The 17,978-nt window shown below is 40.6% G+C and overlaps 1 protein-coding gene across 6 annotated transcripts in view; it reads left to right on the top strand.

The window, feature by feature from the left end:
• The window catches only part of LOC144683597 (homeodomain-interacting protein kinase 1-like), a 116,531-nt gene that overhangs the window by 92,224 nt on the left and 6,329 nt on the right, over positions 1–17,978 (top strand). For 5 of the 6 annotated variants that reach the window (XM_078546776.1, XM_078546778.1, XM_078546779.1 and 2 more), the window contains 3 exons: positions 1,645–1,895; positions 2,871–2,983; positions 11,457–17,519. In XM_078546776.1, coding sequence (XP_078402902.1) covers positions 1,645–1,895; positions 2,871–2,983; positions 11,457–11,945 — 853 coding nt within the window. In that variant the 3' untranslated portion in view covers positions 11,946–17,519. Of the gene's footprint in view, positions 1–1,644; positions 1,896–2,870; positions 2,984–11,456; positions 17,520–17,978 lie in introns of those variants that run through there. The other variant, XM_078546781.1, reaches the window with a different exon arrangement.

Genomic DNA, 17,978 nt, shown 5'->3' on the forward strand with positions numbered 1-17,978 from the left:
AGCCTAGACATATGGAATCGCCTCAGAATTGCACCAAATACTGTAGCGGGCACGAAAGAAATTTTACCCGTCGGCCACAATAGCAAGTTTTCATGCCATATTGTCCACTTCCTGCATCATTAATTATGTAGCCACAGAAAACACATCGTCTCACTGGCAGGCAGCTTCTGAATTGCCTGCCACACTGTTACCTCACCGTTTCCTCACTCCTGGGTGTCGTATGTAAACGGCAACCGCCTACACAGTTCTCAATGCTTGCAGCCCAGGACTGCTCCAATGACGACATGGCCCTGAAAGCCAAGAAAAGTTCAGTGACCCGTCACTGGACTGCCCTTTGGAGGCCCGCCATGATGTCCTCCACCCCCGCTCTGGCCACAGGAGGTCCAGCAATCTCACCACTCTGGCTTGGGGGGCGGTGGCAGTGGTGGTCAGTACCAACGCTGCACAGCTGAGGTTGGCCATCCAGTGCAGAAGGAGGATGAATGATCTCATCTGTGCCGCCAGGGTAAGGCAACCGTCTCATCACTCTAAACTCTCACTCACAAGGTCATCACATATTCACTGGCATCTCACACACATCCAGCTCAAGGGACATCACCACTCACTGTCTCACACACACCCTCACATCACCATCTGGCCTCAACTCCTCTGGAGACTGCCTTACCATTTTGAGGCCACTTGCAATGTGCCCCCACACACACCTTGGGAAAAGCCCCCCCTTTCTCCAGTGCAGCCCTTGACACTGCAGCCTCTTCGCCTGCCTGAGGTCGTCGCCCCACCCCCACCCCAAGCAAGCCCTAGTCCTGCAGCCATTGAAAAGCCACCCTTGCCTTATTGCTGGTATGGTAGGTAGAGATCTGCCCATGAGCCTCCCTAAAAGTGGTGTGGTGCTGCCTGCGAAGCCTGACACTGATGACCGTGAGTGCTGTCCGAAGCAAGGCAGGCAAACAAATCTCGAAGTCTCGAGCAAAGTGCCGCTGGCCAAGTGCACACCGCTTCGTGCCTGGATGATCCAGCGTTGGGGGGGATGAGGTACTAAAGTATTGAAATTAGAGTCCCAGCATTGCGGTGGCGGGAAATATGGCCTGCTGTTAACGGGTGAATTGGACAATCGCAAACTGATTTAACAACAGCGTAAAACTGATCTTTGGCCTTCCTTGCCATATTACCTGCTCACACTGCCAAACACATCCACCGTCAACTGGAGTGGAAAATTCCACCCATAGTGTCGGCTAGCTCTTGATCTTGGGAAAAGAGGCATCATAGTTGAGTTCAACGTTGCCCTTGTCTGACTTCCACACACACACTTCCCAGCAATAGTCAGTGATCAAGAAGAATCTTGGTTGTCTTGGATAATTCGGCACAGATCAAAGTTTTGAAATTGAGACCAAACTAATCAACAATGCCACCATGCATTTCTATAGAACTCGTTGTGTAGAAGGACTTATCAAAGTAATTAGTAGGAGGATGGCAAAATAAGGGGTATTGATCAAGAGCAGAAAAGGGGGAAAGTGGTGGTCAAAACAATGGAGATATATTAAGTGTTGCTATTCCAACATTTATTTCTAGCGATTGAGTTTCGGAAGTATCGGGATGGCCTGACTGCCTCAATGCAAACATTTTTTTTCCCTTTTTTCTCCTTAGCTCTGGTATGAAACAAAGATCAAATGTCATCAGTTATGTCACTGTCCACGATTCTTTAGAATCTGACTCCTCAAACAGTAACAGCCCCTATCCATGTGAACGTCCTCGAGCAACACAAGTTATCAGCAGTACACAGGAAGTCTCTAAAAAAACATTGGATGCCTGTCATAGTTCTGGGTCTCGCACCATCATCGTCCAGCCTTTGAAGGCCCAAGTCAGTGACAGTTTGGGAGAAAGCAACAGTTTGTCAGGTAGGAATTTAATTGTATGCCAAAGTGCTTCCAACAAAGCAAAGTTGTAGTAACCTTAGGTCATTTTATCTTTGCTTCAGAACTTATTCAACATCAATTAAAATTTGAGTCCTTAAATGTATAACTGGTTTTGTCTTATGAAATTCCTCAAATCAACAGGCACAAGGGACATCATGTTTCCATTATACCTGTTTAATATTTAAAACATGCAAATTGGGATTCCTTTCTTTTGACCCCCCCCCCCCCCCCCCGACTTTTTTTGTCTCCCTCCCCTTAAAAATGTGGCCTCAACTGCTGATGCTGTTGAAGTAATCATTACCTAGTTTAAGTTGGAAATGATTACCATGTGAACCTTTGAAATGTGAGCTCCAGCACTTGTTTAGTGTTCAAAGCATACTGAGATAAGTGTGAGCATCTGTTTGTACTAATGTACTGACATTGACATCGAGTACCACTGTATGTACCGATTCGATGGCAGCACTTGACATTTGTATTTAAGAGACTTTAAATCTCTCTCCTCTCAATCTCTCCATTAGGTTCCTTTTAACCTGTCCTCATTACAAAGGTACCAATTGCAATTCAAGAGAAAATATTGTTTTTCCCACATGTTCTATGGTTCTGAATTTCAACAGGAAAAGGTCTGAAAATGACCTCTTTGAAAGCAATAGCATGATTCGGCAGTGTTCATTTGATGGAAAAGATTTCCAAGTAGATGTTGCATTCATTTAGTTGACAGCTGTACGCACCATAAGAAACTTATCCCTACTGAACGGAAACCTGTTGGGTGCTTTGGATTTGGTTTATTGGGATCCAGATAAGCTTGTTTGTGTAGAATTATCCTTGTTGGAAGTTTGTTTCCCTTTTCTCTTCCATGCTGGCCTGATTTTTGCTACTCTTATTGAAAGGGATTGAAACACAGCATGTTGTTTCAGTGTTGATTTGTTTGCTCACTTTTGTATTTCCTGTGCCCTTTAGGTTTTTTCTCGAATGTTTATAAGGCTAAAACAGGCATGCCTATGAGTGGGCAGACTTCAAGCTCAACAACACCAACCATGTACCGTCAACGGCAGCCTCTGAACCTCAGTCAGGTATGTAAGATTTTCAGTTTTTTAAGAGCAATACATGTTTTTATTTGAAGGGAGAAGCAGTTTTACAAAAAAAAATCTTTAACATAATAAGGTCTAAAATAAAGATTGGGGAGGACATCAGTAAGACAGAGTAATATGTTGGGGGGAGAAAAACTGATTTTAAGGGGAACTAGGGTAAATAAACTGGGGTGGGGGGGAGAAAAAAATACTGTTAACTAGCGTGTCCTCTTTTTTTTTCTTGGAGTGTGCAACTGGTTTGTTTAAGTGTGTGGGCCTTTTAATTTTTTTTGACTGGCTGCACATTTGTAGTAACGTTTAGGAGCCAACTTTTGTATGACTTGCACAGGAGATTTCAGGTTGTTGTGCAGATTGGAGAGAATATTGCTGATAAACAAATTGAACAACAGTGGGAAACATTTAAAACAATGATCAATGGAGATGAGGAGAAATATATGCCACTAAAAACAAGAACAAACTAGCCAGTAATGACACACCACAGGTGAATAAAGAATTAAGGACAAAATTGAAATTAAAGTAAAAGACATACAATAAGTACATAGACATAAAAGAAGATGACAAAAGCAAATACAAAGCAAATCGGAAAGAAGCCTTAAAAAGCAATTAGGGAAACAAAGCGAGACTAAAAATTAACTTGTCAAGGGATATAAAAATTAGTAATTTATTTTACAGGCTCTCAAATAACGCAAGAAAAAAACCAGGATAAAAGGAGTACACATGATAAACTTGCAGGTAATTACAATGAAAAGGCAGAAAAATTAATTAATTACTTTGTCCTAGTCTTTACTGGAGAAACTGAAATGATGGGTATAAACATTAAAGAAGAGAATAAAAAAGTTAAGACATTTAAGATAGAAAGGAGAAAGATAATACACTAATCAGCCTTGAGAGGATAAAACCCTTGATCCAGATGGATTGCATCAACACATATTAAAAGAAGTTGGGACACTATTATGTATAAAAATGAATTGGAAAAGGGAATAGTCCCAGAGGACTAGTGGTTAACTAATGTGATTCCTATATATAATAAAAGGGATAGAGTAAGCCCAAGGGACTCTAGACCAATTTACATAATATTGGTAGTTGGAAAAATAACAATGCTTACTCATAAGATGTGATATAAAAGCATCTAGAAATTGAAAATGTAATAGAATACTTAGTATGGATTCCGAAACTGAAGGTCATGCTTGTCCAAGACTTATTGAATCTTTTGAAGACGTTATTATTAGCTAAGGGTAATGCAGTGGATATAAAGGCCTGGAGTTTCTGCTAGGTTGTGCTGGTGTTTTTGGCATAATTTCCCCAAAATCAGCAAAAGCAGTGCAAAAGATTGTGGAACTTGTGCAAATTACATTCAGAACAACTCTAGTTTCTGCAATCTTTTGCGCTAGCTTTAAAAATGTCTCCACTAAAAGCTGGCCCAATGGTAACTTCCTGCCAGTTACACCCATTTGCAAGCCTTCAAGGTGATACTTAAAAATGTATCGCTCTTTTTTGGGTGAAGGGCCTTAATAGGCACCATTTTAAAAGCTTTCGAATATTATTCTTTTTGAAACTTAACAAGAAACTGACCAATTATTGTGCCTAAATGTAACCAACAAATTGTCCTGTATATTTTTTAGTAATTTTCAGTGATTTAAATTGGTTTACTACAGATGTGAAACACTGATTAAAAAGCCTATTTATTTGTGATAAAGCCATTTTCAATTTCATTAATCAAGCTGCACCAAATTAGCGCACTTAAATATATCATGGAATTTTTTTAAGCAACTTTTTTTAAAAAGCTCAAAAATATTGCATTCTAAAATGCTGCCTGATTGCGTTGTTTCACAGTAGATGTTGTATTCTGTGATAGGCAAATAAGTTTGAGTGGAAACCTGAGGGGGAAAAAGTACATCTCAAAACTAGCGCACTTTTTGCTCGGATCACCCATTGCACATAAAGCAGAAACTCTAGCCCATATTTGGATTTCCAAAAAGCCTTTGGTGAGATACCAGATAGTCAGTTCATGATTAAGGTTATATAACATGTGGAATCATGAGTTAAATAGCAGAATGGATAGGAAGCTGGCTACAAAGCAGTAAACAGAGATTAGGGATTAAAAGTAGTTGTTCAGATTGGTAAATGGTGGGAAGTGGTTTTCTACAAGGATCAGTGCTGGAACCACTGCTGTTAAACATTTGTATAAACAATTTAAACTCTAGTCAGAAATGGAATTTCAAACCAGTGCAAAAGATCACAGTTTTAAATGCAGATTGCATTCAGCATAACTCCAATTTCAACAATCTTTAGTGCTAGTTTAAAAGAATGTCTTGCAAGAAGCTGGCCCTGTGCCCATTCAGAATAATTACCACAGCGATTTTCTGCTAATTGTACCAGTTTGCAAGCTGTCATGGAGGCACTAAAACTTGGTTTTTTGAGCAGAAGGACCCTCAGCATGCTTTAAATATTTTTGAATGTAGCATTTTTTAACCTACTAAGAAACTGGCTACTGTACATCAATATCGTTAACAAATTGGGGGGTTTAGTTAATACAGAGAACTTAAAAAAAGGAAAACATTCATAAACTTGCAGAATGAGCTTGTAATTGAAAATGGACTTCGATATAGTTAAGTATGAGGCAGTACATTTTTATAGGAAGGTCATACTCATCAGAAAATAAATGTCTAGAAAGGGGGAGAGGAGCAGAGGGATTGTGGGGTACAGATATGCAGATCACTTAAAATAGCGACACAGGTTAATGCCATTAAAAAAGCAAGCAAAGCACTGGGGTTCTCTTAGAGGGATAGAATTGAAAAACACAGAAGTCATGTCAAACTTGTTGGCCTTAGTTAGACCAAATAAAAACGGAGCAGCATCTGTGGAGAAAGAAACACAGTTAACCTTTCAAGTCCATTATAACTTCTTCAGAACAATTAAACTGCACTTTTTGAAGACTGAACACCACAGTCCTCTTATTATAGAAAGGAAGAGGTGTAAAAAGTTTTGTTTTATTCATTCATGGGATGTGGGTGTCACTGGCTAGGCCAGCGTTTATTGCCCATCCTTAATTGCCCTTGAGAACATGGTGGTGAACTGCTTTCTTGAACCGCTGCAGTCTGTGGGTGTAGGTACACCCACAGTGCTATTAGGGAGAGAATTGCAGAATTCTGAACCAGTGACAGTGAAGGAACGGGGATACATTTCCAAGTCAGGATGTTGTGGCCTGGAGGGGAACTTCCAGGTGGTGGTGGTTCCCATGCATCTGCTGCCCTTGTCCTTCTAGATGGTAGTGGTCATGGTTTGGAGGGTGCTGTCTAAGGAGCCTTGGTGAGTTCCTGCAATGCATCTTGTAGATGGTACACACTGCTGCCACTGTGCGTTGGTGGTAGAGGGAGTGAATGTTTGTGTGCGGGCTGCCAGTCAAGCAGGCTGCTTTTCCAGGATGGTCAAGCTTCTTGAGTGTTTTGGAGCAGCACTCATCCAGGCAAGTGGGGAGTATTCCATCACACTCTTGACTGGTGCTTTGTAGATGGTGGACAGGCTTTGGGGAGTCAGGAGGTGAGTTGGTCGCTGCAGGACTCCTAGCCTCTGACCTGCTCTTGTAGCCACAGTATTTATATGGCTAGTCCAGTTCATTTTCTGGTCAATGGTAACCCCCAGGATATTGGTAGTGGGAGATTCAACAATGATAATGCCATTGAATGTCATGGGGCGATGGTTAGATTCTTTCTTGTTGGAGATGGTCATTGCCTGGCACTTGTGTAGCATGAATGTCACTTGCCACTTGTCAGCCCAAGCCTGGATATTGTCCAGGTCTTACTGCATTTGGACATGGACTGCTTCAGTATCTAAGGAGCCATGAATGGTGCTGAACATTGTGCAATCATCAGCGAACACCTCCCACTTCTGACCTTATGATGGAAGGAAGGTCATTGATGAAGCAGCTGAAGGTGGTTGGGCAGAGGGCACTACCCTGAGAAACTCCTGCAGTGATGTCCTGGAACTGAGGTGATTGATCTCCAACAACCACAACCACCTTCCTTTGTGCTTGGTATGACTCCAGCCAGTGGAGAGTTTTCCACCATTGATTCCACTTTTTCCAGGGTTGTTTCATGCCATACTTGGTCAAATGCTGCCTTGATGTCAAGGACAGTCACTCCTAACCTCATCTCTGGAGCTCAGCTTTTTGCCCATGTTTGAACCAAGGCTGTAATGAGGCCAGGAGCTGAGTGACCCTGGCAGAACCCAAACTGTGCATCAGTGAGCAGATTATTGCTAAGCAATTCTGTTGATGACCCTTTCCATCATTTTATTGATGGAGAGTAGACTGACTGGCTGGGTTGTATTTGTTCTGTTTTTTTTTGTACAGGACATACCTGGGCAATTTTCCACATTGTTGGGTAGATGTCAGTGGTGTAACTTAACTGGAACAGCTTGGCTAAGGGTGTGGCAAGTTCTGGAGCACAAGCCTCCACGACTATTGCCGGAAGGTTGTCAGGGCCCATGGTCTTTGTAGTATCCAGTGACTTTAGCTGTTTCTTGATATTGCGAGGAGTGAATCGAATTGGTTGAAGACTGGCATCTGTGATGCTGGGGATCTCTGGAGGAGGCTGAGATGGGTCATCCACTTGGCACTTCTGGCTGAAGATTGTTGCGCATGCCTAAGCCTTGCCTTTTTTGCACTGACATGCTGGGCTCATCCATCATTGTGGATGGGGATATTTGTGGAGCCCCCTCCTCCAGTGAGTTATTTAATTGTCCACCACCATTGACGACTGGATGTGGCAGGACTGCAGAGCATACATTTGATCCATTGGTTGTGGAATCACTTAGCTCTGTCTATCACTTGCTGCTTATGCTGTTTGGCATGCAAGTAGTCCTGCTTGTAACTTCCTCAGGTTGACACCTCATTTTTAGGAATGCCTGGTTTGCTCCTGGCATACCCTCCTATGCTCTTCATTGAACCAAGGTTGATCCCTCTTGGTAATGTTAGAGTGCCAGGCCATGAGGTTACAGATTGTGATCGAGTACAGTTCTGCTGCTGATGGCCCATAGTGCCTCATGGTTGCTTAGTCTTGAGCCTCTAGACCTGTTTAAAATCTTTCCCATTTGGCACGGTGGTAGTGCCACACAACAGGATGGAGGGTGTCCTCAATGTGAAGATGGAACTTCATCTCCACAAGGACTGTGCGGTGATCATTTCTACCAATATTCTCATGGACAGATGTGCCTGCGGCAGGCAGGTTGGTGAAGATAAGTTCAGGTATGTTATTCGCTCTTGTTGGTTCCCTCACTGTCTGCCACAGACCCAGTCCAGCAGCTATGTCTTCTAGGACTCAGCCAGCTCAGTCGATGGTGGTGCTACTGAGCCACTCTTGGCAATGGATATTGAAGTCCCCCACCCAGAGCATATTCTGTGCCCTTGCCACCCTCAGTGTTTCCTCCAAGTGGTGTTCAACATAGAGTACTGATTCATCAGCTGAGAGGGGCAGTACGTGGTAATCAGCAGGAGGTTTCCTTGTCCATGTGTGACCTGATGCCGTGAGATGTCATGGCGCCTGGAGTCGAGGTTGAGGGCTCCCAAGGGAACTCCCTCCCGACTGTGTACCACTGTGCCGCCACCTCTGCTGGGTCTGTCCTGCCAGTGGGACACGACATACCCAGGGGTGTGATGATGGTGTCTGGGACATTGTCTGTAAGGTATGTTTCCGTGAGTATGACTGTCAGGCTGTTGCTTGACTAGTCTGAGAGACAGCTCTCCCAATTTTGGCACCAGATGTTAGTAAGGAGGACTTCGCAGGGTCGACAGAGCTGAGTCTGCCATTGCCAGGTGGTTCCATTCCTTTTAGACTTTTCAGCGGATTGATACAACTGAGTGGTTTGCTAGGCCATTTCAGAGGGCAGTTAAGAGTCAACCTCATTGCTGTGGACCTGGATTCGCATGTAGGCAAGACCAGGCAAGGACGGCTGATTTCCTTCCCTTGAAGGCATTAGTGAACCAGATGGGTTTTTAATGATTGGCAATGGTTTCATGGTCATCATTAGACTTTTAATTCCAGATTTTTATTGAATTCAGTTTTCACCACCTGCCATGGTGGATTTGAACCTGGGTCCCCGGAGAATCACCCTGGGTCTCTGGATTGCTAGTCCAGCGACAATAACATTCTGCCACCACCTCCCCGCTTTCTACAATGATACCAGAACTAAGGAAAGATCGGAATCTAAAGATCAAAACCATCAGGAAAGATTGAAACTGGGGCTCTTTTCTCTAGAATGGAGAAGACTTTGGCTCCCACGTCTTATGGTCTTATCCCTAAGTAGGCCATTCGGCCCAAAGAGTCTGCTCCACCATTCATTGAGATCATGGTTGATCTGATAATCTTCAACTCCACTTTCCTGTCTTTTCCCCCATAACCCTTGATTCTATTACTGGTTAAAAATCTGTCTATCTCAGCCTTGAATATACTTAACGACTCAGCCCCTACAGCCCTCTGAAGTAAAGAATTCCACAGATTGACTACCCTCTGATAGAAGAAATTCTTCCTGATCTCTGTTTTAAGTGGGCGCCCCCTTACTCTTAGATTGTGCCCTCTGATCCTGGACTCTCCCACAAGGGGAAACAACCTCTCAGCATCTACCCTGTCAAGCCCCCTAAGAATCTCATGTTTCAATCAGATTGCCTCTCATTCTTCTAAACTCCAATGAGTTCGGGCCCAAACGACTCAACCTCTCCTCATAAGATGTTGATGACCTGTTGGAGGTCTTTAAGATTGTAAAAGGGTTTGATAGGGTAGATACAAAGAAGGGGTAGTTGAGGCAAATGGTAAAGATGCAATGAGGGAGAAGCTGGATAAGTACACAAGGGGAAAAGGAATAGAAGGATATGTTGAGGTTAGATGGGGGAGGGTTGTAGGAGGCTCATGTAGAACATCAGCACTTATTGAGCTGAGTGGCCATTTCTGTGTGGCACATAATTGTGAAATGGTAAAGTCTAGTGAAGGTGACTTATGTCTCTTAGACATGTGACAAGGCCACATTTATTACCAATTCATAGTGATACTGAACCTTCATCTAACTGGTGACTCTTGATGCCCCCTTAGCTGTAAAATCTACTATGTTGTTATATAGGACTGGGAGTCATTTGTAGTTCGGAAAGATAATTGTACACTCAATTTTAAAAATGCAGTGGAATGTATGTTACCTTCTCTAGAGTTACATTAGATATTATAAATTGAACTAAATTCTTTCAGTCCATTTGGGCTGGTTCTCTGTGCATCTTGAGAATGTAATTGGCAAATCACAAGGGATTTTGGGCTGCATAAATAGAGGTATTAAGTACAAAAGCAGGAAAGTTATGCTAAACCTTCATAAAGCTCTGTTTAGGCCATAACTAGAGTATTATGTCAGTTTCTGGATGCCACACTTTAGTAAGGTTGCGAAGGTCCTGAGAGGGTAGAGGAGATTCACCATGGGTGAGGGATTTTAGCTACAAGGTTAGTATCGAGAAGCTGGTGTTGTTGAAGCAAAGGAGGTTTGAGGGGAGGAGATTTGAGGAGAGAAGATTTGATTGATGTGTGCAAGATTTATGACTGGTTTAGATAAGATAGACGAAGAAAAGCTGTTCCCATTAGCTCATGGTACAAGGATTAGGGGACATAGATTTAAGGTTTTGCACAAGAGATGCAGGGGAAATGTGAGGAAGAACCTTTTTTTAATGCAGCAAGTGGTAATGACCTGTCTGCAAGGGCGGTCGAAGCGGACATGATTAATGATTTCAAAAAGAAATTAGATGAGCACTTGAGGGAAGTAAATTTGCAGGGCTATGGGAATGAAGCAGGGAATGGAACTGTTTGAACTGCTTTGCGGAGAATTGTCATGGACCTGATGGGCTGAATAATATCCTTCTGTACTGTAATCAGTCTGACTCTGTAAATACATTAGTATAGCCCTATTACTAGTTGGCTGACTTGCTGACCAGAAGTACCCAATAGTTCAGAGAGATTCTTGGAATCAGTTCTATTGCAGAAAAAAAATCTGGCATAATGATGCTTTAGATGCTAGAAAATCCACTGATTGATTGTAGGATTTGGAAACACTAGCTGTGACTTTTCTGCAGCTCCCTAGCCTGCAATTTTCCACCCATTAAAATGCATGACTACAAAATGGTCAGCTTTGGCATCAGAGCTGCAGAAACCAGACATGTGACTCTTCTAACTTCCAACAGAACTAGCTATAAAGCCTGCGAAAATATTGTCAGAACTTCAGTACCAAATGATCTGTGTTACTCTATTTTCAAGTTAGTTGGTTGTTGACACTACCCAGAATTTGAAAAAATTGTCACGATATTCCAAAGGCACCTAGGATGTCTGCTACTTTTTCAGAAGGCCACTTTAGGTAATGGAGTTGTAACATGTTTAAAAGGAAAATTTTAGCTTTAAAGGTTATAATCAATTTCTTTTCTTTTCCCTTTTAGGTCCAACAATCTGTTTCTCAAGAGCGAAGTGTAAATCCTGCTCCCCGCAGGCAACAGGCATATGTGACACCAACCCTTGCTCAGCCTCCCTACTCTTTCCAGCATAACAGTCCCACTCATCCGGGTGTTCATCCCCACCTGACAGCAGTGTCAGCCCCTACGCACCTTTCAGGACAACCCCACATGTATGCCTACACACCAACTGCTGCTGCCTTGGCAACTTCCAGTTCCATGGCCCATCTTCTGAACCAACAAAGCTCCTCCAGACATGCCATGCAACAAGCCACATACGCAGCTCATCCAACCAGTCTCCTCCAACAGGTCCCAGTCAGCATGGGCCCTAGCCTTCTGCCATCTGCCAGTGTTGCTCCCAGCCAGTACCAGCATCCGTTTGCCACCCAGTCATACATTAATGCTTCCAGGGCGCCTACTCTTTATGCTGGCTACCCACTCAGTCCCACTAAAATAAATCAGTATTCTTATCTGTAGCTCTCTTATTTGCAAATGTGCTGTGCTACTGTATGAGATCTAGACTAATCCAGTTTTGTATGAAGGAGGAGTGCGCTTCGTTCCATTAGACAGGACTCTTCTGTGGTGTCATGTTTTGCTTCTGAACTGGGTCACATGTCTGCAGAACATCCAGCAGTGAGGAGACTTGGTTTTTAACCCTTTTTTTTTAAAAAAAGGATATTGGAAATAGACCACATTTTAAATATATTTTACAATGATTTGAGAATTTTCAGAACCAACAGAATTGCTGTTTGTTTTTAAATGTACTGTTGCTTTACTTTTGCCAGCTCTTTGCCTGAACACACTGATGAATCTGCTACTTGAAATGGGTTTATGCTGCTGAAAGTGTTAATACTATTAATAGGAAGTTCAAATAATGCATTTTTTCTAGGCCTATTACATAATAAAATGGGAAGTAGTGGATGCCCTGTTTGGTTTGATTGGAATGTTGAAGCCTAAACTAATCCTGACTTGCATAACACATCAATGGACATTTTTAAGCATATCACTGTTTTAATGTATTTTGGAGCATTTGTAAAAGGGCTTCAAAAGTAAGGAAAAATGACATTTTTTGAATGATGTATAAAATAGTTTGGAATGAACATTTTTAGAGTATTGTCGGAACATTAATTTTGTATTAATCGGGATTTCATAAAGTATTGGTTTCTGAGCAGTACAATATGTAATTAAGTATGAAAACTGGATCGACCTGCTCTTGTAAGAAATTATTCCTTTGAACATTTCAGTCAGCTGTGATATGCTGATGGAGTGATGGAGCTGCCGTCCATACAGGATTAGTGAGCTTTATGTAAAGCTGCAGGCTTAAGAGCCATTTAATCACCATTTCAGTGAGCATATTTTAACCAGTTGCTTCTGTAAACTTCACTTGCCCGTATCATCATCATTGTTAATCAAGAGCTGTTGAGCTCTCAATGACTTACTTAGGATGTACAGCTCATTTAAAATTAATTCAGGAAGCATATCTTGTAGTTGGAAAATAGGGTGAAAGAAATGGCCGCTGCTGTATTATGAAAAATTGAGAACTATTCCAAATCACTCATGCTTTAATCCTGCGGAGAACAGGTGTGTATTTTAATTGTACAGCACACACTGTGCCATTACTCTGAATACATGTATTGAAGTGGTGTATTCTGGCATCTACATCACTGCTAGAACCCTTGTGTGCTGCGTAGCTTTCATTTTGGCATCAACAGTGCTGATTTACGTGACTGAAAATAACTATATGCGTGCGCACACCCTAAATTTGTATCATCACATCCCACATCATGTTCCAGAACCATTTTGACCTCTCTCCTGCCCAATATATTAACTCCCTTAGTGTGTCATGCAGGATTGAAGGTGTGTTACTCATCAGCTCACTGTAAGGACTTTCAATCACTAGTGCCTGTGGCATTGAAATGTTTGACCAGTTGTGCTTGTGGAATATGCAGTGACATCACTGCTATAATATGCTATTTATGTATAGGTCTAGTTAGATTAATTCCAGCAACTAATACAGCTTTAGCATCAGAGCTGCAGAAACCAGACATGTGATTCTTCTAACTTCCAACAGAACTAGCTACAGCAGTCTTTGATGGAAAATGTAAATTATGATACTTGAATTCTGTATTTCTAGTGACTCAAGATTTAGTTCCGTGATCACCCAGAAGAATTTTTTTTACGTACCTGTCATTTTAAGAGAAATTAAGTTGGAACATGTTGGAATGTACATGCAATGTCTTTAGATACATTTTGGAACTTTATTAAATGTTGTAGCACTGATGAAAAAGTAATTGTGTTTGAAAAGAAGTGGTTGCAGAACAGGCATCATCTGTGTGTTCTGGATGGGAGTAATTCTTTGACTCAGTTTTTGCACAGGTGTGAATGTTGTGGGGGTTTATTTGATGAGTTCTTTCCCCTAGTTAGTGCCTTAACAGATTTTTACATAGTACGTTAAATTAAAACTTTTACACTGTGCTTTAGAAAATCCCAACTTGTTACAGTTAGATCATTTGGACTTGTGTGTGCATGGAAGGCCTCTTGGGAGTACAAAACAAAGTGATGGAAGGGTAGCACAGGAAAGGGTATTGTGCTGTTGAAACAGATTTTAAATCATTTAAGTTGGTGTTTTTATAAAATAAATCAGTTGAGTATTTTAATTGAAGTTTGTTTTAGTTTAAGAAAGGGAGATGGAATTTGAAACAGTATTCTTGTTTCTCTTTTGAAGTTTTTAATTTTTCTTTTCATTTGGCACATATAACTATGCTCCTTTTAATGCAGCAAGCTACTTAGAATGTGAAAATGCATGTATCCATGTACTGTCTTCTGAACTTCAGTTCCTTTTGATTTTTAACTGATTAAGTCAATGGTATGACTGAGCATATCGTACTTATGTGAGTGTAGTGCAGTATTTTGGTTTGTATAATAAATTTTTGGACGAGGAAAATTATGTGCAATTAGCTTTAGGTGGTTGTGGTTCTTCTAGATGTGTAATTTTTTAAAACTTTTTTTACTAGTTTATGGATGCTAACATTCTTTGTGGCAGTGGGATGCTGTTCTGAGTAAACCCTTTGAAAGGTGACTACCCAGATTTTGGCTTCACACAGGCAAACTGCCTGTAAAGCACATATTCATCACACCAAAGAAAAGCCTATTTATTCTGCCTCATTTACAGGGCATGGAATAAGTGGTATTGCTTAACAGATATGCAAGTATTTGCTAATCTTAATGTACAACTTAAAAAAAAAAATCTGCTATTCATTCCAACAAGCTAACGTTCTTGTTTGCAAATAGCTGCTCAGTGCTCCACTCTGTATTTGAAAGGAAAGTACTACATACACTACTTCCCTTATTTGCTGTTGAAAGTGTTTATGAAAGCCATTTTTTTTTTTTTGCTTTCTTTCTTACTGTCTTATTTCATGCCCTGACTTCATAAGGTTGCAAGGAGTTGATGTATGCCTGGCAATCTCCCAGAGAAATGGTTTTTAGAAAATGCCTATGTCGAATACCTCTGGTGTTGCAAAACCTATCTTGTTTCAAGGTTGAACGGGAGATGGTGGTGTTTTGTGGGTGTTTCTGTAGGAAAGGCTTTAGTCCTTTGTGTACGTTTGGAGAGCACAGTTCTACATTAGAATTTGTCACATGTAATACCAGCATTATAAAATGATAAACTGGTAGAAATGTGAGGGTTTGCAGAAATATACTAGCCTGCTGGTTCAGATTTTTTTTAAATTCTAACATGAAACAAACATTCCACCAATGCTTCTGTAACCAGGTTAACTATTTGTATAGCATTTTTAGAGTGCTCCACCTTCTGGACCTTTCAGATATCAAGAATATTGAGACGTGCTTTCTAGCCGAGTCCCACAAGCCGGGTTTGTATAATGCAAACCGAGGTATGAGGATAGACTAATTAGATTTTTAAAAAAAGAATATTGTTCTCTCTGATCCGAGCACAATATTTATGTGAATCCTGTTTTATATTTGGTTTTAGTATGTGGGCACACATCTTAAGTGGGGTGGAGAGAGCTCCAAAGGCCAGCAAAATCTGCACAGCAAAGTTTTAGTGCATTGAGTAGGTAAATGTGATTCACTTATTCATGGGAAGGTAAAGTGGTGCTCAAAAGTCTGGTAATTCTTTAAAAATATTTTGCAGAGGCTAAGTTTTACTGCTTTGTCAGATTAATTTTGACCAATCTCTCAAATCTATAATCTCCTGTATCCCTTCTTCCCCTGCCCTGTCCTCTCTGGATGGTGCAGCATCTAGAATTCAGAGAGAGGATATATTGACACCCTGTAACTTTGTATTGGATTTCTACTGAGCCAAATGATCCACTTTTACATCTACCAAGACTGTGCAAAGTGCTGTCATGATGTGGCATTTCATAATCCTGCTGTATTATACCTGTATCTTATTGGTGCAGTGAAGTGCATTTTGATAAGTTTGACCTCGTGAAATGGAACATTTTTTAAAAAAACTAAGTCATACACGTGAAATTAAAGAAAAGTAAGTCTTAAAAACTACAGATGAGCACTATGTAATCTTTGCTGTCAAATACTGTTCCATATCCTGCCGTTGGGAAATACGCTTGCTACAGAATGAGATGCACATTGTCTTTTATCCTGGCCACAAACTGGGGTGCTCCATTTCCATGGAGTGGCCCCAATTAGCAGCAAGGAAAGTACTAATGACGGGTTGAGTTTCTACTGTCTCTCATTATTATCAAATGCTGCCATTGGAGACTCTCACCATGTTAGATTTCTGCCCAGTTCTGGATTCTTGTCGCCAAACCTGCTTTTGGGATAGTAAATTTCTGTGGGATTTTCTTGTGGGAAGGAGCAAAATGCAAAATTTTGGAAGTTTAGTTTTATTTATAAACACATTTGCCCAAGGAACAACACTGGTTTTGACTTTAGAAACAGGTCAAACAGACCTGTAGGTAAACTTGCCAGTGTCCTCGCACCTTTATGTACTACTTTGTAACAAATTTTTTGTCAATGTTTTGTAAGGAAACCATCTGTATCCTGTGTAAGTCATTTAGTATCTAAAATGTACATTTAAAGAGATAGTCCAAGGTCCACACTGGTTGTATCTAAAACAATTGACTTGGGATCTAAGCGACACCTAACAAATCTAGTCACAGCCACCTTTGAATATAAATACAGCTTGTTTGCTATTTTTGGAGGGGAGGATGGAGGGATTGGAATTTAGAATGCGACTAATCATGGATAATTTCGAGCTAATTATGCAGCCAAACATTGATTTTTCTTTATTTTTAAAAATCATTATAACAACTTTGATTTAAGCTCAACTGAGCATTTCGAGGAATTGAAGGTTGCTGCACTGATTCAAACAAAATTTTCCAGGATTTTTTTGTTTCACATAACCTGTGTAGGGCTGCAAAAGCACTGTCTCTTTAAAATCTATATAAACAGTATATATTTATAGGGTTGACTTATATATGATTACATATGGGTGTGTCATTATTTACTGTTGGCTGGAGCATGTTCTCATTATTTTGCTGTATGTGTCTGCATTTACTAATGCTAATCATATGTGGGTGAATTTTAGTGTTTTTTTAATAGTATGATTGTAGCGAATGCAACAATTGTTAGTAGCATACTTGGCTTGTATCATTGATATTGCTATAATAGGTTATTTGACTGGTTTGTATAATGTTATTTGCTACTCTAGTTCTTGTATGAACTGCGGTTTCTTACTTTTTGATATAGCTATGTGATTATCACATGTAATGTGTAGGCAGCTCATAGAAATTATTGATTTTTCTATGGTAGTCTGGCAGTTAAACTGTAGAGGTTATTGTAAAATAATAAATTTAACAAATGATAAAGAGATTATAGTTATTTAAAAAAAAGTTCATAATACTAACTTTAAACTGGGAAAAAGGGGTCCATTGTGATGAAACTGTTTTATCTTGTAATTCACTGTTATATTGTCTTTGGTTTCCAAAGTAGCTTGTCTTCTGATTGAAGTATTTTCTACATATGTTAAAAATGCATTGCGTTACCAATAAAATGGGCTACATTTGTGTATTTTGTGCTTGCATCATTTTATCTAAATTCATAGAATCCAGCTGTTTTACTAAAGCTTGCTGTATGAACCACTGGCTTTTTCAGATTTTCAGTGCATAACATTTGTCTTCTGGAGTTCACACGTTCCAGGTAAAATTTCCAGAGAAAGAAACTTGACTCAAATTTGTCAGGTGAAAATTGCAGTCAACTTCAGTTTCCACCTCTACCATTTAAGCCTAGTTTTGGTTACCAGTGGACTGAATCAAATAGAATCATAGAATGATTGCAGCATAGAAGGAGACCATTCAATCTGTCATGTCCGTGCCAGCTCTCTGTTAGAACTCCTCAGCTAGTCTCACACTTTCTTTTCCCTGTAGCTGTGTGGCTTTTTTCTCCAGATACTTATCCAATTTTCTTTTTGAAATCCAAAATTGAATCTGCCTCCACCACACTCTCAGGTAGCACTTTACAGATCCTAAC

The sequence above is a fragment of the Cetorhinus maximus genome, chromosome 8 (genome assembly GCF_964194155.1).
Source record: "Cetorhinus maximus chromosome 8, sCetMax3.hap1.1, whole genome shotgun sequence".
NCBI lineage: Eukaryota > Metazoa > Chordata > Chondrichthyes > Lamniformes > Cetorhinidae > Cetorhinus > Cetorhinus maximus.